The following is a 17,169-nucleotide window of genomic DNA, read 5'->3' on the forward strand; positions in this document are numbered from 1 at the left end:
ACATATAGGCACTGTTTCTACATATATCTCATTGGGAACACCCTTCATTGTAACAATGCTTCTCAAAGCTTTTAAATGTTTGTTTGTGGAGACAGGTAACACTTGAACCCCATGCCCAGTCTCACACCTCATTTTAAGGTTCAGTTCAGCATTCATTGGGTTTGAGCCGATACTACTGTGAACCTCATTCATCAGATCATTCACAGTCATGTTCGGTTCAAGTGTTATAAGTTCCATATTCCCTCCACTGTACTCAACATTTGATCCATCGCACATAATTTCACCTCCCCACCGGCATAACAACACTACATTTTGTGAAGCCATATTCTACATACCAACCAAAACACATTTAAGGATAATCGAATTCTAAAACAACGTCAAAAAACCCTAATTTAACAATACATAACATACATAGCTTCGATAATGGAAAGTTATATCAAATTTCGAGAACCTACATGTGTAGCTAATATGACAACAATGAAACAAGTCCATTCTCATTATCAACATTTTCATCACCAATTTCATAAACTCTTAGTACCGCATACAACTATCAACATACTAATACCGCATTACCATCAACAATTTTATCATTTTTTTCACAATAATAGACCACATTACCATCAAGAATTTCATCAAAAACAAACCACATTATCATTGACAATTTCATCAACAATTTCGTCGACAATTTAATCAACACTTTCGTCTATATTTTTCCTCAACAATGTACCACATTATCATCAATAATTATCAACAATTTATCACATTTCATTAGCAACAAATTAATACAATTTACATCACAATTTGCTACAACATACAACAACTATCTACTACCAACTATTCAATGTAAAATTCAACAATGTACTAAAAATTTAGGGTTTACTCGGATTTAAAGAGTGAGTGAGACAATGCCGGCAACAACTTCCGTTCACTTTGGCGGCGGCAGGGGCGGCGGCACGGCAGGGGAGGCGTTGGCAACGGCTGTGGTTCTTTGTTGCTGACAATGAGAGTTAGTGAGAGAGAGAGTGTAAATTGCGTGAAAGAGATTGAGAAAAAAGGCCTGGAATTCGTTATAATTCCCACAAGAAACGCTGCCTGAGGCAGCGTTTAATGTACAGATAAAAACGCTGCCTCAGGCTGCGTTTTATGCTTGTACATTAAACGCTGCAGCGTTTCATTTAAAGATATAAACGCTGCCTCAGACAACGTTTATTTGTATAAAACAGGTATGAAATACGAAGTTTTTGAAAAAAGTCAAACTACCAAAAAACGCTGCCTGAGGCAGCGTTTTATGTCTTGAATTTTTTTTTTAAAAAACTGAGTGTAAAACGCTGTCCGAGACAGCGTTTCACCTCAGAAGCTTAGTTTGGGAAATACTTTTGCCACGAGACCAATTTCGTAAATAATTTCCGTATAAAGCTTCATTTGGGAAAAAATCCGAGCAATTGAGAGTTGCATCACTCGCAAGCCAACACAACACAACACTGGCGCACTCAACTCCCAACAACAACACACTAAACACAATCGAATTGAATGTCTATGCGCTGCTTCGCATTCTCCACAACAAGTGTTCCAACCACTTTCTCTCTCCTCAAACACCTCACTTCTTCTTCCATTTCCAAACCTCCTCTTCTCCTTCTCCATTGCTCTCTCTCAACATCCATGTCTTCCCGCCCTAACTTCCAAGGCGGCCGTCGAGGCGGCGGCGGCAGAAATCGCGGCGGAGCCGGCAATCGTGGCGGCGGCGGTAGAGGCGGCGGCGGACGGGGAGGCGGTGGCGGAGAGCAGCGATGGTGGGACCCTGTTTGGCGAGCTCAGAAGCTTGCGCAGAAAGCAGCTGAGGTGAAGTTTTGCTTGTTTTTTTTCTTGCGTGTTTATGAAGTTTCTAATGTTTGATTAGATTGTCAGTTTTGATTGTACAATTGATTTTTAGGGTTTGTTTTGTTGATTAATTGATTGGAGGTTTGTTGTTGATGATGTAGTATGAAGTGTTGGATGAGAATGAGTGGTGGAATAAGATGGAAGGATTTCAGAAAGGAGGAGAGCAGGAGTTGATAATTAAGCGTCTTTTTAGGCGGGAAGATCAACAACTTCTCTCTGATATGGCGCAACAGCTTGGTCTTTACTTGTAAGCAATTGCATTTCAAGTTATTTTATGGTTTTGGTGGGAATGTATTGAAAATATTGTATCAACGTGTTTCTGCTGATTGTTGTTCTTGTTTGATATGCATTTATGGCCTTATGGGCGTGCGTGTGCGTAAGTTGTATGTTGATTCTTACGTTGTATGTTGACGTTTGTTGTGTGTGTGCGTAAGTTATATGCTGAAAACACTGTTTTTTTTGCTGCTGTTTGATTTGCGTGTGCGTGCGTGAGGGTAAGTTGTACTTCATCCGTTTCTATTTAGTTGACGCATTCAATTTAGACACACATATTAAGGAGAGGAGAGAGAATAATACAACAAGTGAGGTAGATTAGTAAATGCAAAGTATAAAACTTACCCAAACAGAAAATTTGTCAACTAAAATTAAACTTCCTAAAAAAAGAACACGTGTCACTAAAAAAAAGGAGGTAGGGGAAAAAAAAAATGAAAAAATACTATGGATTTTGTTGTGACCAAAGTCACTAGAATGAGTTTAGATTCACCGAATCGTATGTATGCAATCCTTTCAATTGGTGGTGTTTTGAATGGCTTGGAACATGGGGTTATTGTTCGTAGCTAAAGCTTTAGGGCCTGTTCTCATACGTTTATTTTCAGCTCAGCTCAGTTCAGCTTTAGGGCCCTAAGTGTAATATTCTTTGCATGTCTTTTTTATTGGCCTTGTTAGTCCAGAATAATCATCATGAAGAGGCAAAGATAGAAATATAGAATACAACAAAACTAATGCCGAAGCAGTAATAGATGGGTGCTGTCCACGAAGATTCTCTTCCTCCATTCACTTATATTAAGTGCTAGATACTCTTGCAAACCTATTTTCTTCACATTATCTTTACCTTTTCAGTTCAAATTATTTTGGCATATCTTGACAACTTTTAACGTCTCTACAATCCCAGCTCTCGCTCTTTGAAAAATTGACACAAGTACTTCAATACTAATTTAGGTGTAACTCCTTACCATTTCATATCACTACATTAGTACATCCTCTTTTGGCTCCCTCTTAGTAGTATTAAAGTTTTCACTCCATATACTCAATAGTAGTCCAACTCACCTTAAATCCTCAAGAATTTAACCAGTAACTCCATTACCCTAAATTAGCATTAACTCAGCTCTACTTTCGTCCACTAATAATATCATATGCAAACGATATTTACCCTGGTCTGATCCCAGATAAACCATAGTTGAGTATAACCGACTTTACAGTGTTTAGGGGACTTTATAGTGTTTGGGAAGTTTGCATCCAGAAGTTTCATTCCAATTTTGGCGATAAATCTTGAGCTCGAACAATATCCTCAATATGCATAGAAAAATGACCACCAGCATATCTATGTTTGACTTTAAGACTTTGTTAGAACTTAGAATCCTATCACATTTCTAAATCCTTTTAACTATAACCATTTACTCAAGACAAACACTGCCCTTGTTCTTGTATTTAATCAAACTTTCCTAAATTTTCTGCCCCCTTCTATTTGATGTAATTATACCTTGTGTTGTAATCTTCAGTAATTCTGTTGATGATCTTTCATATATGTGTTTATTTAGCTTCATCATATCTTTAGAACTATTCTCCTTGATTTTTTTTGTATATCTAAGGTGATATCTAGAAAGAGAGAAGGGTAGTGTGTTTTTTTTTTGGGGGGGGGGGGTAACTCCTTTTGAAGCTTTGTCATTGGCCTCAGATATGTCTCTTAGAAAGGCACCAAAAATCTTGTTGATCTCAAAATATTCATTCATGTGCTTGCATTTAGATACATGGAAGGCCCAACTAGGAAAGAGAATCTCACTAATGTGTGCCATTAAATATCTGAGTGGACTTACAATTTTTAATGCCCCACCCCTATCCCCGCATTATGTTTAGACGAGTGTCCATTGTTTATGTATTTTAGATTATGGTACTATAAAGTTCATGAATCATTCAGATTATAATTTTGGTTTAACTTGTCAAAAGTAGCCTGTGTTTTTAGAATAGCTGACCTAACTGATTTTTTTCTCCTTGAAATTGTTTATGGTGGTTGCTTCATTTTCCATTTTTCTCCTTGTTTGGCGTTTGTGGGAAGAAAGCCATGCATATAATAAAGGAAAGACACTTGTTGCGAGCAAAGTCCCTTTACCAAATTATCGTGCAGATCTAGATGAACGTCATGGATCAACGCAGAAGGAGGTATGATTGCAAAAAGTGGATGTATATATATATATATATATATATTTTTTTTTTTCTGGCTGATCTTTTACTTTAATTTACAAATACTATACAGATACGGATGTCTACAGACATTGAGAGGCGGGTTGGATCATTATTGGATACCTCTAAAGGTGAAAGTTCTACTGAAATTCCACTGGTGCATCTTCTCAAACTTCTAAGAATTCACCGTCAGCAAAAAGCTTTGTGAAACCAGTCTCCGTGTTAGAGAGTAATGTTGATAAGGATAAAATCAGTGCTGAACTCAAGCAGCAGGAAGAGAAGTTGAAGGTTTGTCTTCTTTTGATTTTGTTTTCCTTCCATCATGATTACTAAATTCACTGCAATCTCAACCTATAGAAATCATATCTTGTGACTATCCTGAGTAGGTTCTGTACTCTCTGATACATTTCATTTTTGTTTGTTTTTAGGCAAGTGCAAATGTGCAAGCCATGCAATCATTCAGAGCAAAGCTCCCTGCTTTCAATGTGAGAACTGAATTTCTAAAAGCTGTTGCTAAAAGTCAGGTGGGTTCTTTTATCTCTAGTTTGGGTTAACCTGTTATCACGGGGTGATGGTGTGATTGGCTACAGTATGTAGAATATAGCTAGCTTCTTATATTGCATTCTGATATATTTTACTTTAATATTATTTGAATTATGATACCTGTATATGCATGAATGAATTACTTTGGATACTTGATTTTTGAACTCTAGATCTCCTTTATTATTGATTAATAGAGGTTTTTGTCTCTTAACTTTATTTAGAATTCTTACTTTGGTTAAAAACTTAATATTATCTCTTTCTCATGAGTTATTTGAAAGCAGATTTTTTATTGCAGAGGCTTCATTAGTCTTATATGCTCTGATGTTTAGTTGCAACATGAATTGATCTCTTTCCTTGTCCTTTTGTCCTCTATACCTTCTTAGATAAGGAATGTATTGATTGTTTGCTACATGCATTGAATTATTACTCCTCCTGTCCCTTAAAGTATGTAACAATATCCTTTTAGTCATGTGGTCTTTTTGTTGTACTCTCCCTGTCTCTTATCAAAGCTCTGTTGTTTCTCCAATTTATTTATTTTTTAATCTGGCCCATTTAATAAAACATTTAAAAGTGCAATATGTGCTTTTTTGCATACCATAAGGGCTGAGGGAGTACTTAGTTTCTGCATTTGACTATTGATTTACAGAACTAAGCAAAATTTTTCCTGAAATTATTCTACATGATTTGTTTTGTTTTTGTAATTGTAGGTCCTAGTTGTGTCAGGGGAGACTGGCTGTGGTAAAACAACCCAGCTCCCACAGTTCATTTTAGAAGAGGAGTTTTCATTGCTGCGTGGTGCTGATTGCAGCATAATATGTACACAACCACGTCGTATATCAGCTATATCTGTTGCTGCTCGTATATCATCTGAAAGAGGAGAGAATCTTGGTGAAACTGTTGGCTATCAAATACGTCTGGAGACAAAACGTTCTGCACGGACATGGTTATTGTTCTGCACAACAGGAGTTTTACTCAGACAATTGGTAGCTTCTATTGATCATTTATGGATTATTATATGCAGCTCTGGTGTGTAATGAAGTGTGTCTTTATTATCTTTCTTTACTCAGTCTCAACACGTAAGGTTATATTATAGAAAGTTATTTGTGTGTATGTGGACTATTTACATTACTGAGGCTCTTCCTTTCACCCAAATTGGATTAGGTATCCAGGTTAAGGTATTGGCATTATAATGTAATACTTAGATACCTCATAGAAATCAGAATACCATGAAAACCCCCACAATTAGCTGAGTTAATTCCCCCTGGTACCTTGGTAATTTACTGACAATATTAGCTGAGGTTTGACTGATAGCTTTGTTAAACTATGGTTCCATATGTGGTGATACCTGTATAGCTTTCTTCATATAGCTGAGCTTGAGCTTACAAATTTATGTTTGCTTGGGAAAAATGTTCTTGCATGATTGTAATTTTTATTAATATATGATGCATTGAGATGTTTTTCTTGCAGCAGTTTTACATTTGAGTTATTACATATGTCTGGGCAGTGTAGTTCTATGGTCATTCACATAAAAATAATTGAATATTGAAGAATCATTCACATGTCAATATTTTTCATTAGTTCTACCGTCACGATAGCCAAAGCCGCATTGTGAATATGCTGATTTAAGCACAGGAAATTGTGCATATTCATCTATGACATTATCCGGTAACTAATGGGAGATTAAAGGAATGCCCAATTCCTATCTCCTACCAATTTTGATTGGCAAGGTGAAGTTAGATTAAGAAAATGTCATTGGTTTTATATCACTAATTCAATATCGAGTTATTGTTTGTATGCTTGTAGAATAATATCGAGTCTTACACTTTCATAATAGAAGCAAATTATGCAAATTCATGTATTTGGTTAAAAGTCTATATGCATGGTGTAAGCTTTTATCCATCTCTTGGTTTCTTTTGTATCCCAGCATCTTGTTTTCTGTGTGCTTGAAGAAAGCAATGAGATTGTCCTGGTCTTACTTGTTATTTTCTGCTAATGTACAGGTTCAGGATCCAAATTTAACTGGTGTGAGCCATCTGCTAGTGGATGAAATTCATGAAAGAGGAATGTATGAGGACTTCCTTCTTATAGTATTAAAGGATCTTCTTCCTCGCCGTCCAGATTTACGACTTATTCTTATGAGTGCTACTATTAATGCTGACTTATTTTCCCATTATTTTGGGAATGCCCCTACTATTCATATTCCGGTATTGTGTATACTATAAAACATATTCTAATGATGAATGATCTGTACACCTATGTGAATGAATGATCAAGCATGTTAATTTTTTGTTAACATGTCTACAGGGACTGACTTTTCCAGTTGAAGAGTTCTTTTTGGAAGATGTTTTAGAGAAAACCCGGTATCGTATCAAACAAGAATCTGATAATTTCCAGGGCAATTCAAGGCGGCGAGTTAAACAATTGGATTCTAAAAAAGATCCTGTAACTGAATTATTTGAGGTATGCCTAAATTTTCTGTCTTAGGACTTCTGCTTTTATCTTTCTTGAAAACAATTGCTTTACCAGTTTACCCCTTATTTTACTTTACCAGTTTACCCCTTATTTTACTTTACCAGTTTACCCCTTTTTTAAACAAATGATTTTTGTGCGGGAAACCTATTTCGCCAGAAGGTTGTGGGGATGAGCAGTAGGAAATATGACTATTCTGGATTTTTTAAAAATTACTTAAAAGTGTGACTTTTTATGGATTTGGAGGATTAGCATTATGTGTTTCCATCTCCACTTCTATATAGTTCAAGGGTGTGGAACTTTTTTTTTTTTTTGACAAGAAAAAAAAGGGAAATCCTACAATATAACCCGCTACTTTTAGAAATTCTACGTTGTGCCCTTAGTTTTTGAAACTTCTATATAGTAACCCGCAAGCTCATTTAGTAACTATATAGTAACCTTGCCGTTATTCCACCGTTAATAAATTCCGTTAGTGGGGTCACTCTCCAATTTTTAATATTTTTTTTTTAATTTTTGTGCGTTGTAAAATGTTCTGTTAACGGTTTTAGGGGCTATTTTGGCCCTAAAGGGTCCAAATTGAGCTTAGATTTGCCAAAAAAACAAATGTAAATACCTCATTTTACATATTAAAATATAAACATGCAAATCAAGACATTTCTTAATACGCAAAACGAGGTATTTACGATTCATATTTGCCAAATTTGAGCTCAATTTGGACCCTTTAGAACCAAAATAGCCCCAAAACCTTTAAAGGAACATTTACCAACACGTAAATCGATAAAAAATATTAAAAATTGGGTAGTGGGCCCCACTAACAGAATTTGTTTGTGGTGGGATAAGGACAAGGTTATTGTATAGTTACTAAATGAAATTGCGGGTTACTATATAGAAATTTCAAGTAGTAAGGGCACGGCGTAGAATTTCTATAAGTAGCGGGTTATATTGTAGAATTTCCCAAAAAAAAAAAAAGTTCCACACCCTTGAACTATATAAAAGGGTGTGGAACTATTTATTACAATGACAATAATAATATTGTAGATATTCTAAAATCTTCATTTTCTTTTTTCTAGGCACTATTTCAGATGGTAATTTCGCTCAGTTTTAATTTTTATTATTTTAAAAATCTGCTAATTGCCCAGTTATTTTTGTGCTGTTTTGATAATCATTTTTCCTACTTTTATTATTCTTCTTATTATCTCACAATTTTTTGCTGCATGAGCTAATTTTTTTTTTTTTTTTTCCTTTCGATTTTTTTCTCTGAATTGCTGTGGAGGTTATGCTTATTCTTTATGTCTGTTAAGTATAGTGATCTAGGGCTGGTGATATGTGATCTTTGTTGTTTATAAGCTTCCATCAGATTCTCAAAATGCTAGATAATAAAATAGTTAGGCTATGGTTTCACATTCTTTTTTTAATCTGGTCTTTTTTCCCCCTCTTGCTTTAGTATTTTTTTGGTTTTTTCTTCTCCCTTTTCTTCTCCTCTTAGGTCTCCAAGATAGGTCATCACCTTGGCATACAACTATACAAGGGATCATCATCTAATAAATCCTCATCTTCAGAGAAGGCATTGTAGGGCGTTGCCAAAGCTGGTGTCAGCTGGGGCCATCTAGCCCGACTGGGATTCAACATTCCCCTTGGGATATCTCTAGTCTAAGTGAGCTTTCAAGCCGACAAGTTTTCAATGGGCACAACTTCTTTTCCTAATCAAGATGGTGGCCTTGTCATCTTGGTAGAGTGCATAAACTTTGAGTAGTCCTTTGCTTTTCGGCAGGTTGGACCAAATTGTCACTAACTCCTAGAAACGCCTTATTCGTGGTGTAACCGCGAAACCATCGGTTCACTTAGCTACTAGTCAACCCAGTAACATCATGGTCCTATCTTTCGAGAACCTTGCTTAGCCAAGTGGGGCAACATGGGTGGTTCTCATAACCGCATTCCACTACTCAACCTTCCATGAATCAAGGCAATCACATGCTCTCACACTATGGCTTAGTGAACCATCAAGGAACCACCACTTTATGTTCCCACCTAGGTAGTTGTGGCAGTTGTGGGTCGTGGCAGACCATCCCACCCCACAGCTCCTTCAAAGCACCCATCCCTTAGCCACGACTCACCTCAATTTCCGCTCATGCGAGATTCGAGTAGAACATCGGCGTAGCCACGTTCATTGCTCATGCGACAGTCTACACGCTTGCCTTGATTCTAGGAAGGTTAAGTTGTGGGACGGTAGGCGGTTATGGTAACCACCCATGTTGCCCACTCTTCCTAAAATGGTGGGACGATTATGTTGGCTAAGCATAGTTTCTAAAAGGAAATCCCCCAATTTTAGTGGGCTAACTAACGGTTAGGTTGACCAACAGTCAATGTCGATTAGTTTCAATACGCCATTAGCAAGGTGGTTCCTAGAAAATAGGAGCACCAAGTTAATGGTTAATTATCCTTGGATGTGGGCAAGTTATCCCAAGGAGATTATGCCACGTCCTAGAAATTATGCCACGACAACGGTGGTTCCTAAACTCCTAAACTGTAGGAACACTATGCTAGTGGGCGGTTATGCTGGATAATAGGTAGTAGGATCACCACTAATGCATGACTTCGAAAATATCAGGAGCACGACCTTAGTGGGTCTCGATAGTTATGTGGCGGTCACCTTGACTCTATTAATTTTTGTTGATTACTACACGGAATAGTCACTTTTGGTTTATGTAGCCGAACCCACTTATGGAATTAAGTCTTTGATTGATTGTCCTTGACTCTATTGAACTTGGATCGCCCCCATATAATGTGGACTAGCCTAGAATCATTAAAGGGAAGTTAAAGTAGTGGGCCATTACTTAAGTAATGGATGTAGTGGGCATAGTGGGTAGTTACTTCAATCTGGGCTATAGTCAGTGCCCATAAATAACCCTTCACATTCATTTATTGGAAGAGAATTTGGAAACTCTAAAGAGAATTCTTGTTGTAAGTTTGTGAGCCATAGTTTATAAAGTTAATCATATTTGTGTTTGTGCTTGTGACCTATCTTGTTTGTTTGTGTAACCTTGCTTATTGTGAGTGTGTGACTTGTCTACTTGGTCAATACGCCATCATGGGCTCTTAGTCGACGAAGAAAGTTAGCCTTAAAAATTTACCGTGCCAATTTGGCCTGGAAAGCAAAAGTCAGTGATAATCGTTGAGAACTCGTCGGCAAGGAAGCTCACTTACTGTAGAGACATCCTAAGGGGAGTCCTGGTGGGGCTAAGAAGCCTTATTCTCTTGCTAACTCCACCTTTGGACAATGGTTTTTGGTGCCTCATTCTACGAAGGAGCTTAAGGGTGTATTGGATGATAATCCCTTGTATGCCAAGGTAATGACCTATCTCGGAGGTCTTGTTGAAGATGTCTTGAATCGTTTGGTGGAACCAAGTGAAGGTTGGGGAGATGTTCGACATGGGGCCGCAATGGAGAAATGGTTTGGACAAGTTTGGGTTGTCAGCAACAACTTCATTTCTCACGTCTGTCCCTTCCAAGTGTTGTGAAGGACCTTGGTCAAAAGTGCTTCTCACAGTGCCTCGATAGGTTCGTGTGTGGGTGGTTGGACAATTGATGCTCCATTGCAAAGCAACCAGGATACTCTTCACCAAAGGAGAAGTACCAGGAGGTAGCTGTGGCGACTAACGTACTCAAAGATGCGGCTAAGTCGGTTGAGGTGATATTGTTATCCGATTATAAGGTAGAAGATGAGGATGCTGTTGGGACCAAGTCTGAGACCTTGGTAAGTTGAAAGGGGTATTGTTTCAGTGACGATGAAGGGAACTTAACACTTCCGTTGTCAGAGTACAATCCAACCACCCATGAGCAATCTTGCCTCAAGTTTTAGTTCATGCCATACTCTTCTTTGGTTCAAGATAACCTTTCTTGGTTTCCTTGTTTGTTTGCTTTAAGTTAACGTATCATTGTGATGGATTCGGGTCAACCGAACCTTATCCAGGTCTATGCTAGAAAGAAAAAAGTCAAGCACCATAAACAATACCAAAGGGCAGTAGCAGCGACATAGAGCATTTCAAGGCATCAAGACTCCAATTAAGTAGAAGACAAAAATAATTAAGAATAAGAGAAGGAAAGAAAGCAACCCTGCTTCTATTATATTTCTCATGGTTTTTCTATTTGTGTTAAGTAGTCACATGTTAGCCTTAAGGACAACTTTGACCATTAGCAATGTAGTATAAGTAAGGTAGTTTATGATGTTTAGAATTCGTCCAGAAAATTTTTAAGTAAGCACAAGAGATTTGCAACATCAAGTTGCTTGGAGATTGGTAGCCTCAAGCTACTACTACTTGTAATCCTTCGGTTAATTAATCTATGAACTATGAATCCTTCTTCTTCTAACTTGTGAGTGTATGTGAATTGTCGCTTAATCAGTTCCCGTCTATAACAATCATCTCATTTTTTTTTATTATTATTATTTATTTATTTATTTTTATTTATTTATTTTTATTATTTTTTTTTTATTTCTGCTTTCATTGCACATATGCATTTTATATGATGCTTTGGTATCAATGAAGTTTATGCTAAATTAGAATGATGTTGTAGTCTTAAGTTCCCTTAGAGGGTTATGTAGCATAGTAATTCAACGAGAATTACGAGATATATGCCAAATGTGGGCATCAAACTCAACTTGTAACCAAATATGCCTCTTTTACCTTTGTTAAAAACTTGGTTTTAAATATATTGAATCAGGGTGTGGGCATTAAGACCTTAAGGCAAAGGCCCTTGCAAATCATGTTAGGATTCTGAGAATGCAAATTGAAATAGGGGATAACCCAATGGAGTTAGCGCGGTTAAGGTTGAGAGTTACGCTTAAATGCCCGATTCTCGTGAATCACTAATGGGATGATGTCGAAGGATCTAATGGCACTACAAGGGAATGGACCCCCCTCCCCCATGAAACGAATAACACAAGTGTGAATCAGGGTGTGGGCATTAAGACCTTAAGGCAAAGGCCCTTGCAAATTATGTTAGCATTTCGAGAATTCAAATTGAAATAGGGGATAACCCAATGGAGTTAGTGTGGTTGAGATTGGGAGTTACGCCCAAATGCCCAATTCTCGTGAATCGCTAATGGGATGATGTCGAAGGAACTTGTGGCACTACAAGGGAATGGACCCCCCCTCCCTCATGAAACAAATAACACAAGTGTTTGATCTTGTGTGCTTGACTCATGGTTCGAAAATGCAGTTTCAGTCGCAATTGCGGAAACGGTCGCGCATTGCGTCGCGGAATTCACAATTTTTTTTTTATTTTTTATTTTTTTATTTTAAATTTTTTTATAATGTTTATTATGAATCAAAGTATTATGATTTTTCTCATATTATTTGGAATTTTATGTTCTTATGAGTACTACTTACTATGTATATTGTTAATGGAGTATGTTTTAAAAATTAAACCCCCTATGTGTGTGAATGTATGACTGTGTGGTAGAACAACTGAGTCTGATAATAATTGAAAAGGGGTAAAAGGGTGGGGTCATGTAGGAAAAATAAGAAGAAAAGAAGAAGATAGTGGGGTTAGGTCAAATTTCAAAGAAAAATAAAAGGGTAACCCTTCCTGCTATCATGCAATCCCCTCCCAACCACATGTTATTTATTCAGTAAAAATATATTTATGCTACATAAACAATCGACTTTAATGGAGAACTCGAAAGCTCGCCGGAAAACTACTAAAGAGTCTTGCAATATTTCTTAAAAAGACCCGATTCGCGTGTTACCACGGGCGATTCATGAGTATATCGGTTGAATCGGACGATTAAGTCCGAAAATGCACTGTATTTCAAAGATCCGCACCAAAACACTAAAACTCGGTTCGGTAAAAATGAAATCCATCACAAATCGTGATGGTGCAGCCGCATTTTGGAACCATGGCTTGACTTCATCTTCATGATGAGTAAGCAAGGTGGGCAACGTAAGTCCTATTTGTTTGGGCACATGGATGAGTGATGCGGTGTAAATCTGGATGTTTAAGTTCTTGTTGGAACCATTGGAACCTCTATGGAGTAGAGGCGGATGGCCTAGTGTATGTGAACAACTAGAGGGTTGTTCCCTTGTGAGGGGCTAGAGACGCCCTCGTCGCCCATAGGCACCTAAAAACGTTAGCTCTCAAATTCTCTCGTGAAAGGATGAGGCACCCTCGTCGCCCATAAGCATGAGGTGCCTTAGTTGCCCAAAGGCACGAAGTACCCTTGTCGCCCTATGGCACGAGGTGCCCTTACGCCCTTGGGCGCGTGACCTAGCATCGTTTATATGGAGAGGCAAAACATTCCTGATTAGGGTTTTAGGCGTTTATGGGCCGCATAAGGGTTTCTTGGGATGTGGGCCCCAGGAGAGCCGCACTATAGGGTTTACACTGGGTATTTTGGTAATTTATTCCCTAAGGGTATTTTAGTAATTTCACTATTTGCTGGAATTGGGCCCTCTTGAGGGGTGCAAACACCATGATATTTGAAAGATCCATGAAATGGAATGTACTATCGACTTCAGGAAATATGATATGGGACCCATAAGTGTGATTGCTTGACTATGAGGATGGAGAATGGGAAGTAAATAAGGTTATTATAAGCTATAACAACTTCCATGACAATTACTTGTATATAGTTAATTACTTTTCACGGGTTATTTTTAGTATGCTTGATTGCTTTGTGACGTAGGATTTAAATTATGAGAGAACTTTCCCGAGTCATTTTCTAAATCAATGTTTCTGGGCATCACAGTGTGGAACAATGTAAAAAAAAAAGCTCAGGTGCTATGAAGCGATAAGGGTTGTGCAGCGCCTTGGTGCGCCTCTTTGAAGTGAGGTGCACTATATAAACAGTTAAAAAAAATTGCTTCATGTGCACCTCAGGTGCGCCTTATTAAAAATGCCTCGCCTAGGCCAAAAAAAGCGCTTAACCCCTTTTGCCTTGCGCCCTAGCGCCCCTTAGGAGCGCTTTTTTAAACACTGGTGTGGAAGTCTACAGCTTTGTAGGCGTGCAAGCTGAGCCCTAAATCCCAACTACAAAATATTGTGTGCTCTCCTCTGAATCTAGAATTAAGAGAATTGCCTCTGTTCTCTAACTTATCAATTACTTCAACGGACAACGGATATGCTATTTTCTGATTGATTATCTTACATATGGGAGCTGTTAAAGGATCAAGAGGTAGATTATTGATTCGGATACCCATCAGATTCTCTCCATGCTTTTATTGGCTGTAAAGTTTTGAGTTGTTTATCCTATTTCTTGTATAGTATACACTAGATAATTCCCAAGCCATCCTCAGCTTTTTGAAATTAATAGTATTGAAATATAGAAGTCTTTAGAGTAATGTAACTCAATAGTCAATCATAATGATAATTAAAAAAAAAAAAACGATGCATTTCTTAGGCAAATTAACGATTTTGCAAAAAAACACACACACACACATATTAACACACCAAAAAAGGGGGAAAATTTCCTCCAATAAACTCACTTTAGTATAGGTATATAGATTTCACTGTCCTGTTGTCATCTGCAATTTCAATAATACTATAGCTTGAATTCTTCCTAATTACCTCCCTTTACTTTTTTTTCTATGGTGAGAGTCATTGTTGATGGAATATATTGAAATTTTTACTTTTGGATTTGTTTGTAGTTTTGTTGCCTGTTGATTATATTTCTAAAACCGATACTGATGTATTTGTCTTCACCTTTTTTTTTTTGTGGGCAGGATGTTGACATTGATTCACATTACCGGAGTTACACCATCAATACAAGAAAGTCTCTTGAAGCCTGGTCTAGTGTGCAGCTTGATCTGAGTCTTGTGAGTATTTAATAAGATTGCTAGCTGTTATCTGACTAGTATGCTTTCCTTCTTGCTTAAAACAACTTAGTTATGATGAAATTCATGGTCTTAAAATTAAAAGAAGATATATTAGTAATTCTTTTATGAGCATACATTGTCTGTTAATGAAATGCACTTTAGAAAGAAAATTTTGCTCATTCTTTTGCTTTCTGTCAGTTTACGGTTTGGCGTTTTTGTTTTCACTAAGTTTAAGCTTTTGGATCATGATCACTGTAATTGGTAACTGTCTCTGAACAATGTCATGATAGCAATGTTTTTATTTTATTGTTTTATTATTATTTTATGAAGCTGCTTATGGTAATTGGATATACCAGTGATTGCGTAATATATATGAAATGAATTGACTTTTACAAGGATATTGAGTTTTATCCTCTATTTAATATTCTGTACCTCTTTCTTTAGGTGATAAAAGACTTAAAATTTTCATGTTCTTTTCAATTGACTTTTGCGTGACATCTATGTGAAACCTCCGTTAGTTCTTTTGTTTGATCTGCTTGTAGGTCGAATCAACAATTGAGCATATATGTCGGCATGAGGATGAAGGGGCAATACTTGTATTTCTCACTGGCTGGGATGAAATTTCCAAGTTACTTGACAGCATTAAGGCGAACAATTTTCTTGGAGACACAAGGAAGTTTCTTGTTCTCCCTTTACATGGTTCAATGCCAACTGTTAATCAACGTGAAATTTTTGATAAACCACCTGCAAATACAAGGTTAGCTTTGTCTCGTGATCTTTGTAATTAAGTGGCCATATCTTATTTATTTATTTATTTTTTCCCCTTTAGTGCAGGATCTATTCTTTATTTTTTTTATTCTTAATCTAATACGAAGTACATCTCAATGTAAATGGCTTACTATTTTTGTTTTCTTTCTTTTTGCTGTGTTTGCCATGTATGATCTGGTTTACGAAACCAAGAAACTGCATTTTACCTGGAAGATTCCTTGTCTCAGAATAGAGGGGCTTCCTCCATCCCAACTTCTGTTGACCTTTAAGCATTATAAGTTATTAAGCAATTGTTGTGGTTATGGTTTATAAAGATTTTTCCCCAGGAGGTACGCAAAAAAAAAAAAAAAAAAAAAAAAAAAGAAAGGGAATGTTCGCTATCAGCATTGGAATAAAAAAAATCTATTGCTCAGTTTTCGTTAATAGAAGGGAAAAATTGGAAACTACATGTATGCACCATTTGGAAAGTGGTAGCAAATGAATGGTAATGCTCCTTCACCTCAAAGTATCTCTTTTTCTTCATAAATTTTCATTAGCACATAATACCATTTGGGACTTGCATTACCAGAGACATTAAGCTAATAATTTTCTTGCAAGATTACTCTTAAAATTCATTCCCATCACCACAATTTCTACCTGTCAAATGGGCCAATAGTTGGTTTAGAAATTGGTTTCTGGAGAAGGGTTCCTGTCTGACATGGCTGTATTCCTATTGGTTACTCTCTTCTTTCTCAGTCCCTCTCTATCTTCCTCATTGCTCTCTTTCTTTGCATTGGTGGGTGCCCCACTTTCTCCTTCTCCTTCGCCTTCCCTCCCTTATTTCCCCCGGTTTTTTTTCTCACTCTTTTCTTTTTTACTTGTCTTTGATATTACTCCTGTTTAATTGTTCCATATGGACTTTCACATTTGCCAATGTTGCAACTTTGACCATCAATGTATATACCTTATATAGAAGTAAAAATGATAAAACATTGTTATATTAAAGATTTATTTTATTTTATTTTAATTTTAAATGTAGTAATATATGATCAATATAAGACTTGTGAAATAAGCAAAAGTCAATTTGGAACCCAAAAAGAAAAAAAAAAAGAAAAAAGAAAAGAAAAGATAATATTTGAGGGAGTAAGTTTCAGATAAATGACAGAAGAATATCCAATTTTCAATTTCCTACTTTCTCATTCCTCTCTTCTTGTTGGCTTTCTCACTTTCTCTTTGGTATTAATTTTGGAGGTTATTTGTATGT

General features: G+C 36.9%; 1 protein-coding gene across 1 annotated transcript in view; it reads left to right on the top strand.

The window, feature by feature from the left end:
- The first annotated feature begins 1,484 nt into the window (after positions 1-1,484).
- Positions 1,485-17,169, top strand: part of LOC110735396 (DExH-box ATP-dependent RNA helicase DExH1-like) — a 31,740-nt gene continuing 16,055 nt past the window's right edge. Inside the window, 11 exon segments of the mRNA XM_021915583.1 lie at positions 1,485-1,839; positions 1,980-2,125; positions 4,215-4,314; positions 4,409-4,478; positions 4,481-4,623; positions 4,764-4,859; positions 5,586-5,861; positions 6,879-7,082; positions 7,183-7,338; positions 15,066-15,158; positions 15,701-15,915. Coding sequence (XP_021771275.1) covers positions 1,531-1,839; positions 1,980-2,125; positions 4,215-4,314; positions 4,409-4,478; positions 4,481-4,623; positions 4,764-4,859; positions 5,586-5,861; positions 6,879-7,082; positions 7,183-7,338; positions 15,066-15,158; positions 15,701-15,915 — 1,808 coding nt within the window. The 5' untranslated portion in view covers positions 1,485-1,530.

The sequence above is a fragment of the Chenopodium quinoa genome, unplaced genomic scaffold, assembly GCF_001683475.1.
Source record: "Chenopodium quinoa cultivar QQ74 unplaced genomic scaffold, ASM168347v1, whole genome shotgun sequence".
NCBI classification, from domain to species: Eukaryota; Viridiplantae; Streptophyta; class Magnoliopsida; order Caryophyllales; family Amaranthaceae; genus Chenopodium; species Chenopodium quinoa.